The following is a 21,828-nucleotide window of genomic DNA, read 5'->3' as shown; positions in this document are numbered from 1 at the left end:
GATCATTGTTATTAATTTAAGAATTGTTAGCTTTCTGTGGTCTACTCTTATTTTGAGATTTAATTTGATTTGTTACAGAGTTGTTGGGCACACTTACTCAGTTTTCAACCTTTTGTAGTGTATGTGTGTAGTGTAGTGTTATCCTCTAGTACTGGGGTTTTTGTAGTGTTATCCTCTAGAGCTGAAGCTAGCTCGTAGCCTGACCATAACTTTGGACAACCAGTTGTCGTTCTCAACTCATGTTTCAAATCTGGATTTGACCCTTTCTCTCACAGGAAGCTGCCCAGGTACTTGTTCAGACTCTTATAATCTCAAAGCTAGACTACTGCAACTCCCTACTTGCTGGTCTTCCTCTAAGAGCCATCAGACCTCTACAACTTGTCCAGAATGCAGCATCACAACTGGTCTTCAATCTTCTGAGGTTCACACATGTTACTCCACTGCTGAACTCCCTTCACTGGCTTCCAGTAGCTGCCTGCATCAGATTTAAAAACTTGATGCTTGCCTACAAAGCCAAAAATGGACCAGCTCCTCCATACATGATGTCAATGGTCAAAGCCCGATCCGTACCTTGAGTACTTCGAACCTCAAGTATGGCTTGGCTTGAAACACCATGCTTCATGTCTCATGGAAGACAAGCATTAAAACTATTCTCTGGTCTGGCTCCCAGCTGGTAGAACGAACTTCCTTGCTTGAACGGGGCACCTGGACAAGGGGGCTTGAGATACTAAGATTTTTAGATTAATACACTCACATGAAAATATTTAAACCGTAGTGAGACTGTTCTGATAATCTTAAGCAATACTTTAAAGGATGCATTAGAGGGCACCAGAATGTTGTCTTCTAGAGCAGGAATGTTCGTTTTTCATGTCCCTGATTACCCAGGCCCATCTACATGCTGGTCACATACAATCAGTGGCTAGCAAAGTTTAAGAGCAATGATCCCCTTCACCCTCTCCTCCCCTTAACCACTTAATTCTGATATGTTGGTGCTGCTGCTCCCCTCCCAATCTGATAAAGGATGTTATGTTTCTATAGTAATCCTTATCTGACCTTTGTCATTCATGTAATGCAATAATAGGAACCCTCAAGGAATAAACAATCTACAGGATTGCATGTGTTGTCACATGGACAGTATAGTGTAAGCTGGAAATGATATGAGGAAACACACACTGACTCAGGATACTGCTGTTTTCAAATGCGCACACTGGCATGGGTCTCTGTTTTATTTATGTTAATATGCTTAAAACACATACACATTGTAGTGCTTAATAAATGCTTATATGCATAGTACGCATGCACAAGCACACACACACACACACACACACACACACACACGGGAGTACTGCTCTGGACGTTCCAGCCATAAAAAGAGGGAACATGGGTGTGTGGGTCAGTTTGGCGTCCCCGACACCATACTTTGTTTGTCAGTAGCTTATACACTGGTGTTTAGTCCGCGTCGGTAGGTCAGACACTGGTGGGCTGCTGGGCTGTGTATGTTCATACAGGATGGGTTTCCTTTTGTATGGTTTCTTGCTGTTACCAACTGTGCTGTTGATCATGGGAAAGTCAAATGATGTTGAGTAGAAAACTGAGAAGTGTGTGTACCAGCGTCTGTGCTTCCTACTCAGTCTTCTCTCTCCCATTTCAAACCAAACTCAAACCTCGAAAATAATTTTATTGTGCATGTGTGCCCATGAGTATGTGTGTATCCATGTGTATCCATGTGTTTGTGTATGTGGTGAGTGTTAGATAGAGACAGTTAGTTCTTTGTTAATTTGTAGAAAGCTTCTTTTCAGTTGTTTATTAGCTCCAGGGACTGAGAAAGAAACAATATGTTCGTAGACATTTGGGGAGAGAGCTTGATCAATCTGAATGTCATTTTTAAGGATTTGCCCTAGTGAAAACATATAGGGTCCAAAAATGGATCCTTGTGGGACACCAGAAGGATGCTTGTTTAGATTTACATTTGCTAAGGGAAATAATTATGCCTTTCATGTATGAACTGAACCAGCTAAGGGCCACTCTAGACAGCCCTACCTGGCTTTCCAGTCTATATAAGGGGATGTTATGATTGACAGTGTCAAGTGCAGCACTAAAATCAAGAAGCACCAGCATAAATATCTTATCGGAATCCATGATCAGAAAAATATAATTCTGGACCTGTATAACAGCGGTCTCAATGCTGAGATGCAGCGAGAAACCAAACTGAAAGTCACCATCATAACAATTTTCATTTAACAATTTCCTAAGCTGATTTTAGAAAACTATTGCAATTAACTTATAGGTCAAAATGTATCTTTGTAAGAGATGCTTAATCAGTTTTAGTGGCCCAGGAAATATATCTGAAAGTACTGAATTTTTGGAATTATCACTGAAGAATAGTTATTGAGCCTCTCTTTGTAAGTGCCAAAGTAAGCATCAAAGGCTTTGTTTGTTGGGCCCTAAGCATCTGAGCCAGTGTCTGAGGCTATTAGGTATTGAGTGTCCAAGGCTGCATCTGATGGGTACAGAGTGCCTGAGGCCATCTGTTGGGTTGTTGAGCACTGAGCAACTGAGGCTGTGTCTGATGGACCACAAGCATTTAATTTAAAATATTTCATTCATTAACTTCTGGACTCCCACATGTGTAGGTGAGTCATGCTACTTTCAGTTATAACACAGATCAAATGAGCAAAGGGCCTCTTCTGTCTCACAACTGAAAGGTACAGGTGGGGCCTGTTCTATGTCACATCTAAGTTTACATTTTTGTTGTTTACACCAGTTGTGGTAAATCCAACCACTGATTTTAACATCTAACCACTCATTTTATTTGACAATTGAATCACTGATTTTGTTTAACATATAACCAGATTTTTAAGTTTCTTATTTTAGTTTTTTGTAGTAAAAGGCTTATAAATATTAAAAGTCATAAATACAAAAATTAAATATCTAACCCTTCTCAGTACAACTGATTAAATATTGCTCAGGTACAACATAGTACATTCTAACATTTCATTCAGAACTAAATACACATTTTCCTAATTTTGGAGAATCATTCTGTTTCACATAGGTAATACCACAACTTCAGTGATGGTTACAACAACCTCTTTCTGCCATTTAGATTAGACTGTATAATGTGGAATTAGAGGCCCAGACCTGGACTTGTATATATGAAATCACTAAAGCTACAAATGTAGGAACTGCTATACATAATTAATTTGAACTGAATTGGAATTTATACCAAGAGTCTTTAGAGAATGACAAACAATGTATGTGTTAATATTGTATACAGGCTTTATGCATATTATTATTCAACATTTCACTCTTATAGTGTTTTTTTTTGTTTTGTTTTGTTTTTAGAGTTTTTCTGTTGAAATTCAGATATCTCCTTCAGATCTTGAAAACTTCTAACTTGCCCATTATTTAAATTTAACTATTTAAATTAAAAGCAAAAGTACTCTTTGGTCTTTCTGTAGTTTATATTGTCCAAAAAGGGTAAAAACAACATCTGATTGTAAATTATGTTATTGGGTTGATGTGGGAGAGGAATTATTTGTTCTTCTGAGAGGTTTGGCAGTCCTAAATGGATATATTAGATCAATTATTTTCCATTTCATTTAACAGTAACAGTTAAACTTACAAATCAAAGGTTAAAGACGAGCTGAATTAAAACATTCTGTTACATTTGAAAATGATTTTAATCCTGCCATTATTTATTAAATAATAAATCTAGAAATACATTAAAGTTTACTCATGTGAACTGATTTGGTCATTTTACCTACAGAAAATATCTTATTTGGCAGGTAAGTGTCCTTATCTCAAGGAATCATGCAGAAGCATTCTCAATAAGTGCTTGCAACAAGCAAAATTACTTTCTAAGGGAATTAGACACTTTAGCTAGAAGTAACTAGAAATCATATTAATTTAGGTTAACTATTTACTATTTACTAAACATAGCTAATATAGCTAGCTAACTAGCTATGTAGCTGGCTAGCATTGCTACTTGGAACAATTGTAGCTATCTTATATGTGAGACTCAAATATTATGTGTCTATCAATCAATGGATTAGTAAAGATGTAATAGTTTTACCATATTCAATTTTGGTATGTAAATAGCTCAGAATCTGTGTTTGTTGTTTCTTCTTTTTCCATAAGATGCAGGATTCAGTTTAGTTTGAATTACATCAAGAGGGGCAACGGAAAATGCACTGGATGGTGATGTCACCAACCTGTGATAAGGAGAGAGTGGTGTTGATACAGGAAGAGAACACAAATGATTAGCCAGGATGAGGCATTACTTATGAAAATCATGACATGTGTTGTGTTACAACCATCTACAAATTCATGTAAGGAAGCAAAGTCAAAATAAGGTAGTTGAGCGACAGCACAACACGAAGTGATGATAAAAAAGTGTGTAAGCGCGCGCGCGCGTGTGTGTGTGTGTGTGTGTGTGTGTGTGTGTGTGTAGGCCAATCACTGGTCTATGAAGTCTTGATAAGAGTAGACATGTCACCATGGTAACTATAATGCTATACCAGCACAAACGAGCAGTTGTTTTTCAGAACTGTAAATCAAAGTTTTAACAGGTGTGAATTCTAGTGGTCATTGTTGTCCTATGGTGGGGTGAGACCGGTATGTTGTTACTTTTGATTGGTCAGTGATGGCAAACTCAAATATTGGTAAAGATTAAGTGGAAAAGAATCTGGAGCAGAGTAGGTGGACTGGGTTTGTTTTAGCTTTAGGAGAAAGCTCTCGCTCTCTCTCTCTCTCTCTGGGGCTTATCGTATCTATTCTCTCTCAATTAAATTTACAACATTTGTTGTTACATCGGAATGTTGACTATATATAAAAAGTTGTGTGATGATTGTAAAGCACCACTGGGTTCTGAGAAAGGCATAACTTCATGTAAGTCAGTCTGGATAAGAATGTCTGCCCCATGACCTTGGTGTTAGTAGAACAATGCTCTACCTGTTATAATGGGTGAGATACAGGAATGGTTTTCAACATTCTTTCTCCCTTACTCTCTCACCCCCTCTCTCACACTCTCCCTGTAGGGCAATGGTAGCTCAGTGTTTAAGGTAATTCACTAGTAATCAGAAGGTTGGCAGTTCAAGGCCCTAAGCACTCAGTTGCTCAAGTTGTATTCAGTCCCAATTATAAATGCTGAAAAATCTCTCTCAGTGGGGACATACATCTACCATGTTTAATCACATTTGTTTTTTCTTTGCTTCAGAAGAAAACGGAACAGCATTGTACCCGGTGTTTAACATCACACCCCCAACCATGGAGGTGGAATATGGAGGACCTGTTAAAGTTTACTGCTCTATACCAAACATACCCTCAATGATCTACAATCTGGGCTGGGAGTCTAAGATGGGAGATGGTCAATTAGAAACCAAGTCCACTGTGGTTTTGGATGTGCCATCCTGGACAGAGTGGGAGACCAACAAAATGATGTGCTATCTGACAAGACCTGAATTAATAAAATGTAAAATTGTCTTCAACCTCACCATTTACAGTAAGAACCAACCCCCTACATGCACAGACATATTGGTGTAGACCACCACAGGCACAGGTGTATTGGTGTAGACCACCACACACAGGTGTATTGGTGTGGACCACCACAAACACAGATATTTAAAAAAATTATAGACAGTAACTTTTCTATTTATAGATTACAAACCCGTATTAGTGCACAGATATCCTTATGCAATATTTCTAGCATTTGAAGTGATTTGAAATTTGTAAGCTGGAACTGTACATTCTGTACATTGTGTACATACACATATATCCACATATCCATATATACATTGTACATTGTGTATATATACATATTATACATATATTGTACATACATTGTTATATATATTTGTGTATATATATATATATATATATATATATATATATATATATATATATATATATATATATATATATATATATCTTTAACAACAGCTCTCTGTGTGTCTCTCCCTGTCTTAGATAAACCGATGATTACCCAAGATTTACCCAACATCCTATTAGTGGTTGAAGGTGGTAGACACACGCTGACATTTTCAGCCCGCGTTAACCCCAGTGCTCAGTATAAGTGGACGATACCAGGAAACCAAACACTCTCAAATGCCTCTGTCACCATCCACAGTATGCGGTCGGAGGACCAGGGCCTATACACATGCACCGCCAGCAATGGACAAGGAGTGGCTCATACGAGTGTGACTGTGAAGATTACATGTGAGTGTCAAATTCATGCTAATCACAGTTATCTTAAACACATCCACATGAATAGTCAATTTAATCTAAATCCTACATTAAAGTGCCATACTGGCATAGCAAAAGAGACACGGAGCATAAATGTGATAGACCCACTGAACCCTGGATATTACAGCCACGAGGAGGGAGTTCAGTATCAGTGTGTAGACATGAGGAGGGAGTTCAGTATCAGTGTCTAGCTGTGCTGAATGTGAGCCAAATGGAATATACATCACAATAGCTCCACATTACTATCCACTGGGTTGGGGTTATGAATATCCACTGGGTTACAGTTATTAATATCCACTGGGACAGGCTTATTACTATTCATTAGGTTAGAGTTATGAATATCCACTGAGTTAGGGTTATGAATATTCACAGGGTTTGGGTTATGAATATCCACTGGGTTAGGGTTATGAATGTTCACTGTAAAAGTTTTTCCTGTTAAAAATGACTGGATATGTTGAAACATACAGCAGTAAACGTCAGAAGCCTGTCGGCCTATGAATGTGAGCAAAATAATCTTGGAGGCAACTTAACATCCTGTAACAGACATCCTGTAGTTTTGCTTATATACATTTTATTACTTTCACTGTCATCTTAATGAAAATCTTAATTTTAAAAAATCTTTTCTAATTTACTGTTTATTTATCTAGGTGTTTAGTCTTAAGATGATTAAGTTCCATTTCATTTTTATATGTATGACTACAGTGCAAATGAGGGCCATCTTCAATGTGTTCTCAAATGAAAATAAGGTTTGATGGATTGATTGAAATAAAAACATATACACTCACCACACTTCACTAGTCACACCTGTTCAACTGCTCATTCATGTAATTAATTGAAGTCAATCTTGAATTAATGTTCACATCAAACATCAAAATGGGGGAACTCTGATCTGAATGTCTGACTGTTGATGCTTTTTGAGGTGTTGATATATGACTAACTTGAGCCTTCTGGAGGTGTTTGGAGGTGTCGATACATGACTGAATGTTGAGCCTTTTGTGGGGTGTCTGTAGTTTATTCACGTGTCTGGTTTTAGTCTTAGTCTTAGTTATTAGTAGTCTTAAAGTTTGGGTATCAGAGTCAAATTTATTTATCGCCCTTTACAACAGCCAATGTCACAAAGCAGCTTTTGCACGTGTTTGAGTCCAAGCCCCCAGTGAGTGAGCCAAATGCGACAGTGGCAAGGAAAAACTCCCTAGAGCACGATGAAGAAACCTTGAGAGGAACCAAGACTCAAAGGGGGGCATCCTCCTCTAGTTGACAAAAGGACACTACAATAGCAACAAAATAAACAATAAAAAGTAGAATAAGTTGTGACAGAGAGATAATAATAATAATAATAAAGATAAAGAAATAAGCAATGAATGTCTATTTTGGTTTTCTTGAAGTCTTAGTCTGGTTTTCATGTCTGAAACCCATCTTCCATGAGAACATCTGTCAGGGGCAACGGAGAAATAGTTGGACAGAGTGAAGGTGTGGTGGGCTACAGCAGGGGGCATTAGGGGGTGGTGGGAGGAGCCATAGCAGCTGAGACGGGTTGAGGCTCAGTAACATCATGACATGGGGGTAAGTGTACCTCGGCAGAGAGACTACATTATTAGGCATGTCCAGGTATGAAGGTGTGTAAATTAGGAAACTATAATATGCAAAGATGGACTCTGGCAGATCTAGCTATGGCCCCACAGCTAAAAGTGTAGAGCCAGAAGAAAACATGGCTGAGGTAATAAAAAGAGTGCTAACAGGAAAAAGAGGTTTAAACATTTAATTAGAAATAGTATAAAACATGTAATGTAATAGTACTGTGGTGGAAAAATGAGAGCTCATCGAACACAGACAACTTTATGCATTGAGTAGTAAGAATTTATTGAGTTTTGTTCCTTGTATGACAGAAATAGAGAACTGTCTCGCAGTACACTTCTCTTCCTCTTATACACCGACAGTGGCGATAACGCCCAAAGAAATAAATAAAAAACAACTCCTTTAAAGGATCTTATCTAAATCATACATATACTGTCTAAGCACATAATACTCTCTCTGCCCTCTCGCTGAACCCCATGATCAGAGACAGATATGTAAGCATCATATGAAACGTCTGGTTTTGACACCACGCTTCCTCTGTCACAATGCAATGGTCTGCCGGCTTATCCTGTTTACTGCACTGTTTAAGGCTTCTGTAAGGTAACTGTTGCATTATTACTGCCTGATCATATGCTGTGACTATAGAAACACACAAAGCTCATTGAATTCCATAAAATTTCCCCCTTTGATTCTATATCACACATTTATTCTACAAACAATAAGTTGATGTCCCCGCTGGGGTCATCCAGTGATGCTTCCTTATCGCTGTTAACACGGGCGCTGAGAGCTTGGATTGTAGCCGTTCAGGCAAGGCATCCGGCACACATGGATAATAGGCAGGGTACACATATCACCAACAATATGATAGTCAGAGTGATAGGTAGTACTATTGTCCCTATGCGCACGGCCCAACTGCCTAGCATGGCCGTTAGCCAATCCCACCATCCTCCTTTAACTGCAGGTGGCGGGGTGATGGTGGATTGCATATGATTCATATAATCAGTGATATTGTCAATGAGATCTGGAATATAAAAACAGCAAGACGTATTGATCATTTTGCATACCCCTCCTAGCAGCCACATGCAGCATCATTTTAGGTGGTAGAGTTGGTGGGGCTGGAACAGTTTGAGGTCTGGTTAATAATTTGGCACATGGAGTGCTTCATGTTCACTATGCCTATGTCTGCACAGACAATCTTGCTTAACGTGTTGGGCATGCACAATGGCCGATATGTATGCTGTATTGTGTTGACATTCAGCTGTCAATCGTTCTGCCTCAGTGGCGTTGGGGCCCTGGAATGGTATATTTTCCTCTAATAGAGTTAATTCCTCATTGTCCACTTCTAATAAGGTGTCTTCGACTCTTCTCTCTACCGTTGCGATTTCCACCTGCTTTGCCTTAGGTGGAAGCGCCACCAACGTTAGCGGTGCACAATAATCAGTCCCTACCCTTTCTATACAGCACAAATAATTGCCACTAGATATGCTCATATTCCACATATTTCGTAGCGTTATTTTAATCGTATTCCCATCATCGGGGTGATTCTCTATAGTAAAGTTAATTGTCTGCCTGACTTCTCGTCCGGTTAATGAAACCCATATGTATTTTCTATATGCTGTATAGCTACACATATTAAATGGTATTCTGATGATGTGACATCTTACCGTGGAATTTTCTCCTGTGTGGGCTGTGATTACCTGCTTAATTGGCTTATTAAAGGCATGTGCCCAATGCACTGGTTCTTGATCCATAGGGTGTATGAACCAACGTTTAGCGGAACCTTATAGGTCGATGCCGAAATATCTTGCTGGTTCCCATACTATCAAAGATGTGGTTATACCTGAATCTTTCTGGTAGTATGCACTAAATATGATACAGCACCCAAGTATCACAAACGACAGCACACCCATCTTATAGGTTTTTTGACGGTTCCGAGTGTCGAAAGGGTAGGTTTTACCTGCAACACCCTACTCAACACAGTTCGGACCTAGTCTGTTGGGGTGCTGCTGCTTGGAGTCGGGGCTGGTGTTGGGGCTCTCTTACAGTGTGTATGATGTACCCAGGTTCCTCGTCCTTCAATTTTAACAGCAGTGTGGGTTGTTAACAGGGCTTGTTGTGGTCCTGTCCACCGCACTTGGTTCCACTGCTTTCTTCTGAGGTCTTTCACCAATACCCAGTCGCCTGGAGCGATATCATGAAGGTACTTGTCTGCAGGGCTTGGCAGGACAGCTTGCACCTGTTTGGATACAATGGACAGAGCATGGTGCAATGACATGCAGTACTGTACTATGGAATCAGCTAGGAGTACGTTATCCATCAGTGGAGGCCCTACGCCTGTATTGGGTGGTCTGCCGAAAACCGTCTTAAAGGCACTGAGCACCGTTCGCTTTTGGGGTCTGGTTCACATTTGCCATAGGACTAATGGTAAACACTGTATCCAATTAAGTCCTGTCTGTTGACACATTTTTGCTAATCCAGCTTTCAAAGTGCTGTTAGCTCTATCTACCGCCCCTGCACTGGCGGGGTGGTAACTGCAGTCTTTCTTCATATCAATACCTAAATGTTTAGTTAATTCTATGAGACCTTGATGTACTAACAGTGTGCTGTTGTCACTTGAGATACACTTTGGTAGGCCCCACCTAGGGATGACTTCCCTTAGGAACATTTTGGCTACCGTTTGTGCAGCTTGCTTGGTAGTGAAAAATGCTTCTACCCATTTACTGAACATACACACACACACACCAGCATATACTTCTTTCCTTCTGCTTCAGTTAGTTCAACAAAATCAATCAGCCAGTGTTGAAGTGGTTCGGTTGCTGGTGGGTGTCCTACTACTGGGGTTTGCGTGGTGGTTCCTTTTGGGGAGTGTTGAGCGCAAACAAGATAGCTGGAACAAAAATTTTTAAATGTCTAAACATATTATTAAGCAGTTTCAAACTTAAACTTCTGTTCCGAGGAAACCCATAATACTCTACTAACACAGGCAGCCACTTAATGGCATTTTCCCCATAGTCCCTTCGCATGTCATTATGCAAGGGCTGGTTCCACTCGGACAGGTCATATTTCATTAATTTAGTAGATTGGGATCCCATTTTGTTATTCTCTCAATGCATGCGCTGCTGTAATTTAGTCCCATTAATTTATCTTGTGTTCTGTCTCTCAAGGACTGACTCTCCTCCCCGGCCCGGGCCTATTGGGCTCTATTCTTACTATTTCATCGTCATGAAATACATATGCCAGAGGAGAGCTCCTAGACGGCACACAGAGGGAGTATTCGAACTACTTACACAATTAGTCGCTCTCTTCCACTCTTAGTTGTTTTTGGGATGAGGCAGTCACCGCAGGAAGAGGGCAAATACCTTCACTCTGGCGTTACTTTTCCCTGGATGGGTGTTCCCTCCCAGCTCAGCCTTGCCAAGGAGCGTCCTCAGTGAAGTGTTGGTTTTCCCCCTTCGGCGGTAGAGCTGCTCATCCTGCAGACTACGCCAAATTGTGGTGGAAAAATGAGAGCTCATCGAACACAGACAACTTTATGCATTGAGTAGTTAAGAATTTATTGAGTTCTCTATCTCTATCGCTATCTCTATCTCTGTCATACTGTCATATCTCTATCTCTATCTCTATCTCTGTCATACAGGGAACAGAACTTAATACATTCTTACTACTCAATGCATAAAGTTGTCTGTGCTCGATGAGCACATTGATGAGCACATTTTTCCACCACAGGTACCAAGCTCAAACTGGTATAGGTACTGAATATCAATTTGAATATATTGACTAATGTATGGTGTGGAGGTAATAGTGGAGATTTGTTAACTTGACTTACAATAAAGGACAGGACCAGCTATTCTCTTCTACTAGTTCTGAAGTCTGTTTCTTTATTTTATTTTAATGTTTCACTTTAAAACTAGCTAATTAGGGATTTAGGAGCAACAAAGGGATAGAGCCACTCTCAGTCAACTCCACCACTGTAACGTGCTGGCCCGAGTGCTGAAGGGGGTGGAGCAGGACGCACAGACTCTCTCGACATGAACGAACATTTAATTACATAAAACATAACGGCACTCACATATAACATGAGCAATAAACGTGAACACTTAACGATTACACTGAACAGAACAATGACTACATTTCCATCTACACGCTACATCAACAATGACCAACACACTGCACACAACGACAAGAGAGGTGAAGTGACAGCATCATAACATCCCAGTTTACCAGAACTCTCAATGCTCATGGACCCCTAGATCTACACCTTTACCTAAGATGGGAAGAAGTTAATAAAATGCCTGACTGTACCAATTTTCAGCCTAGCCTTACATATTGAGACTGTGTCTGAGTCTCGAACATTTACAGGAAGGTTACTTTATAGTATGGGAGCTTTATAGGGAAAGGATGTGGTAGATATTCTTATTCTTGGTACTAGTAAAGAGCTGCACCTTTTGATCTAAGCAGACGTGGTGGGTCTTAATGCACTAGGCGTTCGCTAAGGCACTGTGGAGCAAGACTGTTGTGTGATGTGATGTGATCAAATTGTCTAGTTCTAGTAAGAACTCTGGCTACTGCACTGCTGAACTAGCTGAAGCTTGTTTAGGCACTTAATAGCCAGATAGTAGGGCAATACAGTAGTCCAGTCTTGAAGTGATAAATGCATGGACTAGCTTCTCTGCATCCTTTTCAAAGTTTTTTCAAATATTTTCAAAGTTTATATTTAAAAATAAAGACTATCTATGAAGTGCACTATTCTTTATTTTTGATATAGTTGTATCCTTAATGCCAAAGCTTGTAAAGATTTTTACTCATTTAAAATAAGTCATATCAATGTATGCTTAAAAGAAATTGATAAAGTACCTATATTTATTCAGGTATTAATAATACAAATGTAAAAGTGAGATGTAAATATTTTGACAAACAAATGCTTGATCCCGCTCCTACCTCTCTTTTAAAGTGCTGCCTCCCCGACATTTATTTTCCTATCTATCCCATCATCAATCGCTTACAACCGGTTATAAACTTTGAAAATATTTGAAAAACTTTGAAAAGGATGCAGAGAAGCTAGTCCATGCATTTATCACTTCAAGACTGGACTACTGTATTGCCCTACTATCTGGCTATTAAGTGCCTAAACAAGCTTCAGCTAGTTCAGCAGTGCAGTAGCCAGAGTTCTTACTAGAACTAGACAATTTGATCACATCACATCACACAACAGTCTTGCTCCACAGTGCCTTAGCGAACGCCTAGTGCATTAAGACCCACCACGTCTGCTTAGATCAAAAGGTGCAGCTCTTTACTAGTACCAAGAATAAGAATATCTACCACATCCTTTCCCTATAAAGCTCCCATACTATAAAGTAACCTTCCTGTAAATGTTCATTTTCCTATCTGTCCCATCATCAATCGCTTACAACCGGTTATGTTCCCCCTGCTCTGAAACTAGCAGCTGTCACCCCTATTATTAAGAAATCGGGTTTTGATAGGTGAGCCATGGAGAATTTCAGACCCATATTCAATTTGCTGTTCATCTCCAAAGTCCTAGAAAGAGTTGTGTACTGCTAATTCAACTTTAGGATTACAGATGCTCTCTCTCACCGTGTACTGCTAATTCAACATCAGGATTAAAGACATTCTTGCTCACTGTGTACTGCTAATTCAATATCAGGATTATAGACGCTCTCTCTCACCATTTACTGCTAATTCAACATCAGGATTAAAGACGCTCTTGCTCACCGTGTACTGCTAATTCAACATCAGGATTACAGATGCTCTTCCTCACCTCTTCAGGTAATTGCGCAGAGGTAACTCAGTGGTTAAGTTAATTGACTTATAATTGGAAGGTTGCTGGTTCAAGATCTACCACTGCCAAGTTGCCATTGTTGAGCCCCTGTGCAAGGCCCTTAACCCTCAGTCATAATTGTAAGTCACTTTGGATAAGAGTGCCAGATAATTGAAATGATAGTCTATAACTTTCAGGTAGTTGCTGCTCTTCATCTGAAATGGGTCCATGCCCACTTTTCTCCAATGCTCTGTTAGTCTGTGTGTCTCTCCTGGCTGCTGATACCAGTGAAGCTGACAAATGTCATATTGCTGCATGAATGTTTCTGTCTTCCAGAACCACACCACTGACTGATTGATGAGCCTAACTGGGAGAGAGGAAATTAACCTAAAGGGCATCAAGCTCATTTCCCCCAGTCTATTTTATATATTACTTATTACTGTGCTTTTAACACACTCTTAATATAAGTAGTTATCGATTATTTAAAAAAATTAACATAACCATTTCCTCCAGTGAGGACGGTGCCCTAGCGCCCTCTCTTGGCCAGCCGCCATTGTGCACATGTTTTGAACATTGAGACAGATGCCTGGCTCTTTGGATAAAGTGTTGATTGCCTCTGTACCAGACTGCGCCGTATTTTATAGTAATAACATGTTGATTGCCTCTGTACCAGTCTGTGCTGTATATTGCAATACTAACGTGTTGATTGCCTACACTACCAGTCTGGGCTGTATATTATAGTACTAACGTATTGATTGCCTCCGTACCAGACTAGGCTGTATATTATAGTAATAACGTGTTGATTGCCTCCGTACCAGACTGGGCTGTATATTATAGTAATAACATGTTGATTGCCTTCATATCACTCTGGGCTGTATATTGCAGAACTAATGTGTAGATTGCCTACACTACCAGTCTGGGCTGTATATTATAGTACTAACGTGTTGATTGCCTACACTACCAGTCTGGGCTGTATATTATAGTAATAACATGTTGATTGCCTACACTACCAGTCTGAGCTGTATATTATAGTAATAACATGTTGATTGCCTACACTACCAGACTGGGCTGTATATTATAGTAATAATGTGTTGATTGCCTACACTACCAGTCTGGGCTGTATATTATAGTACTAACGTGTTGATTGCCTACACTACCAGTCTGGGCTGTATATTATAGTAATAACATGTTGATTGCCTACACTACCAGACTGGGCTGTATATTATAGTAATAATGTGTTGATTGCCTACACTACCAGTCTGGGCTGTATATTATAGTAATAAGGTATTGATTGCTTCTGTACCAGTCTGGGCTATATATTGCAGTACTAACCTGATGATTGCCTACACTACCAGTCTGGGCTGTATATTGCAGTACTAACGTGTTGATTGCCTACACTACCATTCTGGGCTGTATATTGCAGTACTAACGTGTTGATTGCCTATACTATCAGTCTGGGCTGTATATTGCAGCACTAAAGTGTACTCTACCATGCTAACTGAGATCTACCGTTAACACGCGCAATGCGCTGCGGCTCCGGGTGATGACGTCAGAGCGGAAGCGCCGCGGTTTCCAGACTCTTCTACACTAAGGGTTAGCGTTGAACCTCTAAACCATTACAGATACGCGGCGTGTTTCTCAGGATAACGGCTCAGTAGTCACAGCAGCGCTGAGTGTCACCACTGTGCTTTGACTGTCGGTACGCTGGGTTTGCTTTGGGCGCTTTATCGCAGGGTAAAGATCATGACGACCATCGACTACAGCGTGTGGGACCACATCGAGGTATCTGACGACGAGGACGACACTCATCCGAACATCGACACACCCAGCCTGTTCAGGTGGAGACACCAGGTAACAGCAGATCAGTATATTTCAACATCAACTAAATATACTTCTCACCAGTCAGACTTCCTACGTGTCGAGCCGTTACTGTATTAGCTAGCGTTAGTTAGCTAAGATAACCTACATATTTCCCACTGAAATCTAGCTAGATTGGCAAGTAATGTAAATTGTATTTAAAATGTTGGCCTGTTGGCCATTTTACCATTGTTGGTCTGTTGGCCATTTTATATTATGGTTCCTAAAGTCAGATAAAACATAAATAGCTAATTAATTATCCAGCTACCTAACTAGCTAGCTCGCTTGTTTGCTGCCTTTAGTAATTCTCTTTGCTAAGCTAACCTTAGCTGACCCCTGTCAGTAACGTTATCCTTTTATTTGACAGAATATATATATATATAATTATTTTATTGTTATTATTTTTAATTAGTGATGTATGTGTTCCGTTAGTTTGCCCTGTGTATCGTAAGACGTTTCTCGTACTTGCCTTTTCCTGTCTTCTGAAGCTTTTGGTGTTAGTTTGCTAGGTTATCTTGCGATTGAGGTATCTGATTTGCTAAACGCGCTACAGTCTTTGCTGGTGTTGGCTTATGTTAGTTATGTCGATCGTACACAACGCCACGGAAGTATAAAATATCCAAATATGTTTAGTGCAACACCAACCCGAGTCAGCCTGAGGCCCATTGAATTGGTTAGCAACTGGATTGTTGTTTTCTATTGTTTTATACTTCTCAAAGGTATCTGAACTACTGGAGGAGCTTGTGAAATCAAACGAAAATGTATGTTTGATTATTTTGTCAGTGTAAATAATATCCTGTGTGTCTCTTCCTCTGTGTTTTCCCCTGCCTCTCTAATGAAATCCTGCCCCTCAGGCTCGAGTGGAGCGAATGGAATCCTTTCAAAAGAAAGGGGAAGAGCTTGAGAAGAACCTATCAGAGAGCAGGAGGAAGCTGGCAGAGGTGCAAAGGAAGGTGCAGGAGTTGGCGGGTGCATCCACAGAGGAGTCCAGGCAGGAGTTGGACAAGGCCCAGGCCCAGGAAAGGCAGCTGAGGAGAGAGGAGAGGAGCTGGGAGAAGAAGATGGATGAGTATCGTCGAGAGGAGAAGAAGCAGCCCTGGAACGTGGATACACTCAGCAAAGATGGCTTTAGCAAGGTGAGCTGCACATGACGCCAGGACTGGCAATGTATTCTGCAGGAGTACATCTACTCAAAAACTCTCTCACTCTCTCTTCCTCTCTTTCCCCCTATCCTCTCCCTCTCTCGCTCTCTCACACTCATTCTCTGTTCTCCTCTCTCCATCTCTTTCCCTCCTTTCCCTGTAACAGAGTGTGGTGAACGTTAAGCCGGAGGTAAAGGTGGACACTGAGGAGGAGAAGGAGCTGAAGCATAAGACCTTTGTGGAGAAATATGAGAAACAGATAAAGCACTTTGGTAAGGGTGTGCGTGCTTGTACACATCTGCTTGTGTGAGCTTTTGTATGTTTTTAGATATTTCTAGAATGACTCCTGAAGCTCTAGGGCGCACAGACACACCACTCGAGTTGAAGGTGGTTATTTAAATTTGATGCTGCCATAGTTATTTATTTAACCATTTAAATAAAAATGAGTCTCTCTCTCTCTCTCTCCCTCTCCCTCTGTATGTGTGCAGGAATGCTGCGACGCTGGGATGATAGTCAAAAGTACCTGTCTGATTACCCTCATCTGGTGTGTGAGGAAACAGCAAACTACCTGGTCATCATGTGCATCGACTTAGAGGTGGAAGAGGTGCAGGCTTTTTTGTGTGTTTCAGAAACATGCCATTGTGTGTGTGTGTGTTTCAGAAACAGGCCTTCAAGTGGGGTGTGTGTGTGTTTCAGAAACAGGCCTTCAAGTGGTGTGTGTGTGTGTTTCAGAAACAGGCCTTCAAGTGGTGTGTGTGTATGTGTGTGTATTTTAGAAACATGCCCTCATGGAGCAGGTGGCTCATCAGACGATTGTGATGCAGTTTATCCTGGAACTAGCCAAGAGCCTGAAGGTGGATCCTCGCGGATGCTTCCGTCAGTTCTTCACCAAGATAAAGGTGTTTCCTCAAACCCTTAAGACACTCCAGCCTCAGAGGGCTTCTCTTGATTATAGAAGATTTGGGGGTTGGGGTGGTTAGGCCCCAAGTCCAACTTTTCTTAGTGCTGTAATCAGGTTTTCTTTGTGTGTGTGTCAGATGGCAGACCAGCAGTACCAGGATGCGTTTAACGATGAGCTGGAGTCGTTTAAGGAGCGCGTCCGCGGCAGAGCGAAGATCCGCATTGAAAAGGCCATGAAGGAGTACGAGGAAGAGGAGAAGCAAAAGCGCCTTGGCCCAGGGGGCCTGGACCCTGTAGAGGTCTATGATTCGCTACCCCTGGTAAAGCTCCACCACCACTTGCGCACGTCATTTCAGTCAGGTTTCAGATACTCCACATGCGCTGCATTACTCCCCGTCCCTGGTGTCCACGTGCGCTGCGTTACTCCCCGTCCCTGGTGTCCACGTGCGCCGCGTTACTCCCTGTCCCTGGTGTCCACGTGCGCCGCGTTACTCCCCGCCCCTGCTGTCCACGTGCGCCGCGTTACTCCCTGTCCCTGGTGTCCACGTGTGCCGCGTTACTCACCGTCCCTGGTGTCCACGTGCGCTGTGTTAATCCCCGTCCCTGGTGTCTACGTGCGCCGTGTTAATCCCCGTCCCTGGTGTCTACGTGCGCAGCATTACTCCCCGTCACTGGTGTCCACGTGCGCAGCGTTACTCCCCGTCCCTGGTGTCCACGTGCGCCGTGTTAATCCCCGTCCCTGGTGTCCACGTGCGCAGCGTTACTCCCCGTCCCTGGTGTCCACGTGCGCCGTGTTAATCCCCGTCCCTGGTGTCCATGTGCGCAGCCTTACTCCCCGTCCCTGGTGTCTACGTGCGCAGCGTTACTCCCTGTCCCTGGTGTTCACAGTGTTTGGCTAAACAATAGTGGGTTTGTTATAATTGGTAATTGGTGCCTTTTTTTCAAAACAGGAAATGCAAAAGTGCTTTGATGAAAAAGACATTCAGATGCTACAGGATGCAATCAGTAAAATGGACCCCACGGTCAGTGTGTGTGTGTGTGTGTGTGTGTGTGCTATAGTATGCTATCAGTCAAATGGAACCCATGGGGTGTGTGAGGGAGTGGAGGGGTTTGTGGGTGGGTGGTCAAGGTATATGTGGGGGGGAGGGTGGTGTGTGAGATGCACAGTGTCAGTGTTATTAAATTCTTAAGTACTTTACTGTGAGTGATGTGGTACTGTGTGTGTGTGTGTGTGTGTGTGTGTGTGTGAGAGAGCAGGAGGCTAAGTACCATATGAAGCGCTGCATTGACTCTGGCCTCTGGGTGCCAAACTCACAGACAGATGAAGAGGTGGAGAAGGAGGAGGAGCCTCAGTATGAGGAACTGAAGACGGACACAGGAAACACTGAAGCCAAATGAACACTCCTCTTCCTCAGCAAGAGCCAGACAACCAAACCCCTCCCCCAATAAAGCCCCCCCCCCCACATACCCTCAAAGTTGCCCCTTTCTCCTTAACCCCCTCTCTGTTACCCACCTTCCTCCTGTTTGCCCATCCTGGCTGCTTTAGAGTGAATTAATCTGGTAGGGGGATTATGCAATAATTGATCTAACTGGTGGGGCCACTGAGGATAGAGTTAACAGGCACTGTGTATACGTGCTTGTCCGTACACACACACACACACACACACACACACACACAGGTGTCCCACTTTTTTGTTTTGTTTTTTATGTTAGTAAGGGTTCAGTCGGGAAAGCGGATAAGGATTAGGTTTTGTAAAATGTCAACAAGCACAGGATGTTAGAAAAGAACAGAGAGATGAGTAGTAGTAAAGGTAATGCCACACAGAATGGCTGTTCACAGAGAAATGGCCCCTCGTGGGAGTACCACTTCTTGCATGTCTGTCCAACCCTGCCGATGAAGACCGGCACAACTGTGCTGACGCAGGCACTGTATCAACACCTGTTATGGAGTGAGCTGAGCCAGAGTTATGCTGGTTCAGAAACTGCCCCTAACCCAATGTAGCGCCCAGTGCCCCTCCCTACTCTCACTGTGCTTCTGTGTTGATGTGGAAGGTTCGTTTTGCACTCTCGCTGTTGGCCCTGTCTCCTCCACCCCCTTTATTATTGTTCCTTGTCTGTAAGCCTGAGGAAACTCCAACACTGTTATTAGCTTGCTGTTGATTAATGAGTAATTAGTATTAAAAAGGTGGAAATTATTCAGTAAGTGGTGTGTGCTGATACCTTTCAGTTAAAGCTCCATTTTAGCATCAGACAGAAACCACGCCGATTGGCTGACAGGAAGACATGCAAATCTGACGTACTGTGTGCTGCCCCCTGCTGGTGGATGGCTCGAGAAGCGTGAGCATGTGAGCGCTCTAGTCATGTTTATCTGACAATTCTGCATCTGTGAACCACTGGATTGGATAAGTGAGGAAAAATATTGAAATACGGTGATGTTCATATTAGATATTTTTGTAGTGTCCCCTTTTCTGCAGTGCCCATGTATATAAGTGCATTGACCTTATGATCGTTTAACTTGGCAGCAAAGCTATGCTTTTCTTTATGTGCAGCCATTCGAAGCTGGAGTGATTGTTTTTCTCCAGCCAGACATTCATGTATAGGTTCAGACTTATTTCCTTTTATTTTCACTTGAGTTGTTAAGTAAAGCTCTGCTGTAAACAAACTTTTGTGTGCATTCTCTTTAGTTTTCCATTTCTTACAAATGTGGTTTTCGGTGCTTGTGATTTAAGTGATCTCAGTTTGAGTGTCATGTAAGATAATTAGTAGAAAATGATGTGTCTCCAATGTGAACTAACCTCAAGAGAACCAGTGTACACTCAAGAGAACCAGTGGGCCAGTGTACACCTTACATTTACATGTCTGTTTCATGTCTGGATCATATCTTATATGTTGGCTGAGTTGGCCATTAGCTTCCATAAACTGATTCGAAATATCACTATCTCTAAAAACTCTGAATGAGTTAACAGATTGTGATGCACTGGCAATCCTCTGGTCCTTATGATGGTCTTCCTTTATAATTTTCTTTAAAATTTTTAGAATGCTGTTTCTCATCTGCAAGCAATTGTGAATCTTTCTTTTACCTCAGGGAGTGTTCCTGATTTGTTTTAAAGTGGCCAGTGTTCAACCTCTTAAAAAAACACTTCCTTGACTCTAATGATGGGTCTAGCTCCAGACCCATTTCAAAACTTCTCTTTATCTTATATTTGCAGAAAGTGGTTTTAAAGCAACTATTGAATGCTTTTGAGGCAAACAGCATTTTTTAAAAGTTTTGATCTGTTTTGCCAGAAACAGCTCTTGAATAATTTTGAATTTTGGATGATATTTTAATACACTGTGATTCTGGGCAGATATCTCTTTTGGGACTGCTTGACAAGGGTACCTGACCCTTCACGGAGAAGCTGTGTCATCTATGTGACGTCCAACCAGCCTCAACTGGGAAGATTACCCAGGTTGAAGCCCCACCACCATCTTGAGATGGGATCTCAGGGAGCACACCGGGTGGGGCATTATAAAAAAGGAGACCATCCAAGACACCAGTCCAGTTTGAGAGGTCTGTGATCTCTCGAGCGCTGGATGACTGTAAACTTCGGTGTGCTCAGTCCACAGCCAAGGAAGGAAAACGCCCATCAACGAAGGAGCCGACTCTGTAGGTTCATTTTTCACATGGCCGCCGGTAGAGGCAACGATCACCAGTTCACCAACCAGCAATTCCTGTACTACTTTGAACAGATCAGATAATAAGTGTAGCCCAAAGCTTGGTACTGCTCTGAGCCCACATCATCTAAGAAAAGCATTCACACCCTTTAGTTCGTTACCTTTTTTGAGTTGTGATCATGCGTTATATGCTTAACTGTGTGTGTGTTTATTGCGCATTAAAGAGCCATTTTAAGTTTAATATTATGCATGTATTTTCTATACTCCATATTTATAGCAAGAATATTACTGTTTACAATATTGGGTATTGTAAATAGCACTGCAGAAAATATTAGGTATTGTAAATAGCACTCAAAACCAGAAAGCCCATTTCTGCAAAAATTGCAACATCGCTACTAATTTATGGAAGTCGTGTTCGAGCAATCTTGTTTTGTGCGTCTGGTATGTAATGTGGTATAGTAATTAATTTTTCTTGAATTTAACTGGCACCTGTGGTAACGAGGGCAAGTGTTCGTGTGTAAGACACACATCGCGCGCACGTTACCCCGGAGGAGGGGTCCGCTCGCGACATCCTCGGAATAGCGGATATTACCGAGAACCTTTTTACTCCGCGAGTACCTGGCTGCATAGAAACAGAATCACACCATCTAGCCATTCATCCTTCCTCTCACCTATCGGTCTTGC

The 21,828-nt window shown here is 41.7% G+C and overlaps 1 protein-coding gene across 1 annotated transcript; it reads left to right on the top strand.

Moving 5' to 3' along the window:
• The first annotated feature begins 15,133 nt into the window (after nucleotides 1-15,133).
• cdc37 (cell division cycle 37 homolog (S. cerevisiae)) lies at nucleotides 15,134-20,152 on the top strand. The gene is made up of 8 exons (XM_027022562.2): nucleotides 15,134-15,442; nucleotides 16,303-16,584; nucleotides 16,757-16,862; nucleotides 17,079-17,194; nucleotides 17,367-17,489; nucleotides 17,628-17,810; nucleotides 18,441-18,512; nucleotides 18,748-20,152. Exons 1-8 carry the CDS (start codon nucleotides 15,335-15,337, stop codon nucleotides 18,886-18,888), a joined length of 1,131 nt encoding a protein of 376 aa, XP_026878363.1. The 5' UTR covers nucleotides 15,134-15,334; the 3' UTR covers nucleotides 18,889-20,152.
• Nucleotides 20,153-21,828: the final 1,676 nt, after the last annotated feature.

This window comes from Electrophorus electricus, chromosome 16, assembly GCF_013358815.1.
Source record: "Electrophorus electricus isolate fEleEle1 chromosome 16, fEleEle1.pri, whole genome shotgun sequence".
Taxonomy (NCBI): Eukaryota; Metazoa; Chordata; class Actinopteri; order Gymnotiformes; family Gymnotidae; genus Electrophorus; species Electrophorus electricus.
Note: the sequence above shows the minus strand (reverse complement) of the source record. Positions and strands in the feature narration are given on the sequence as shown.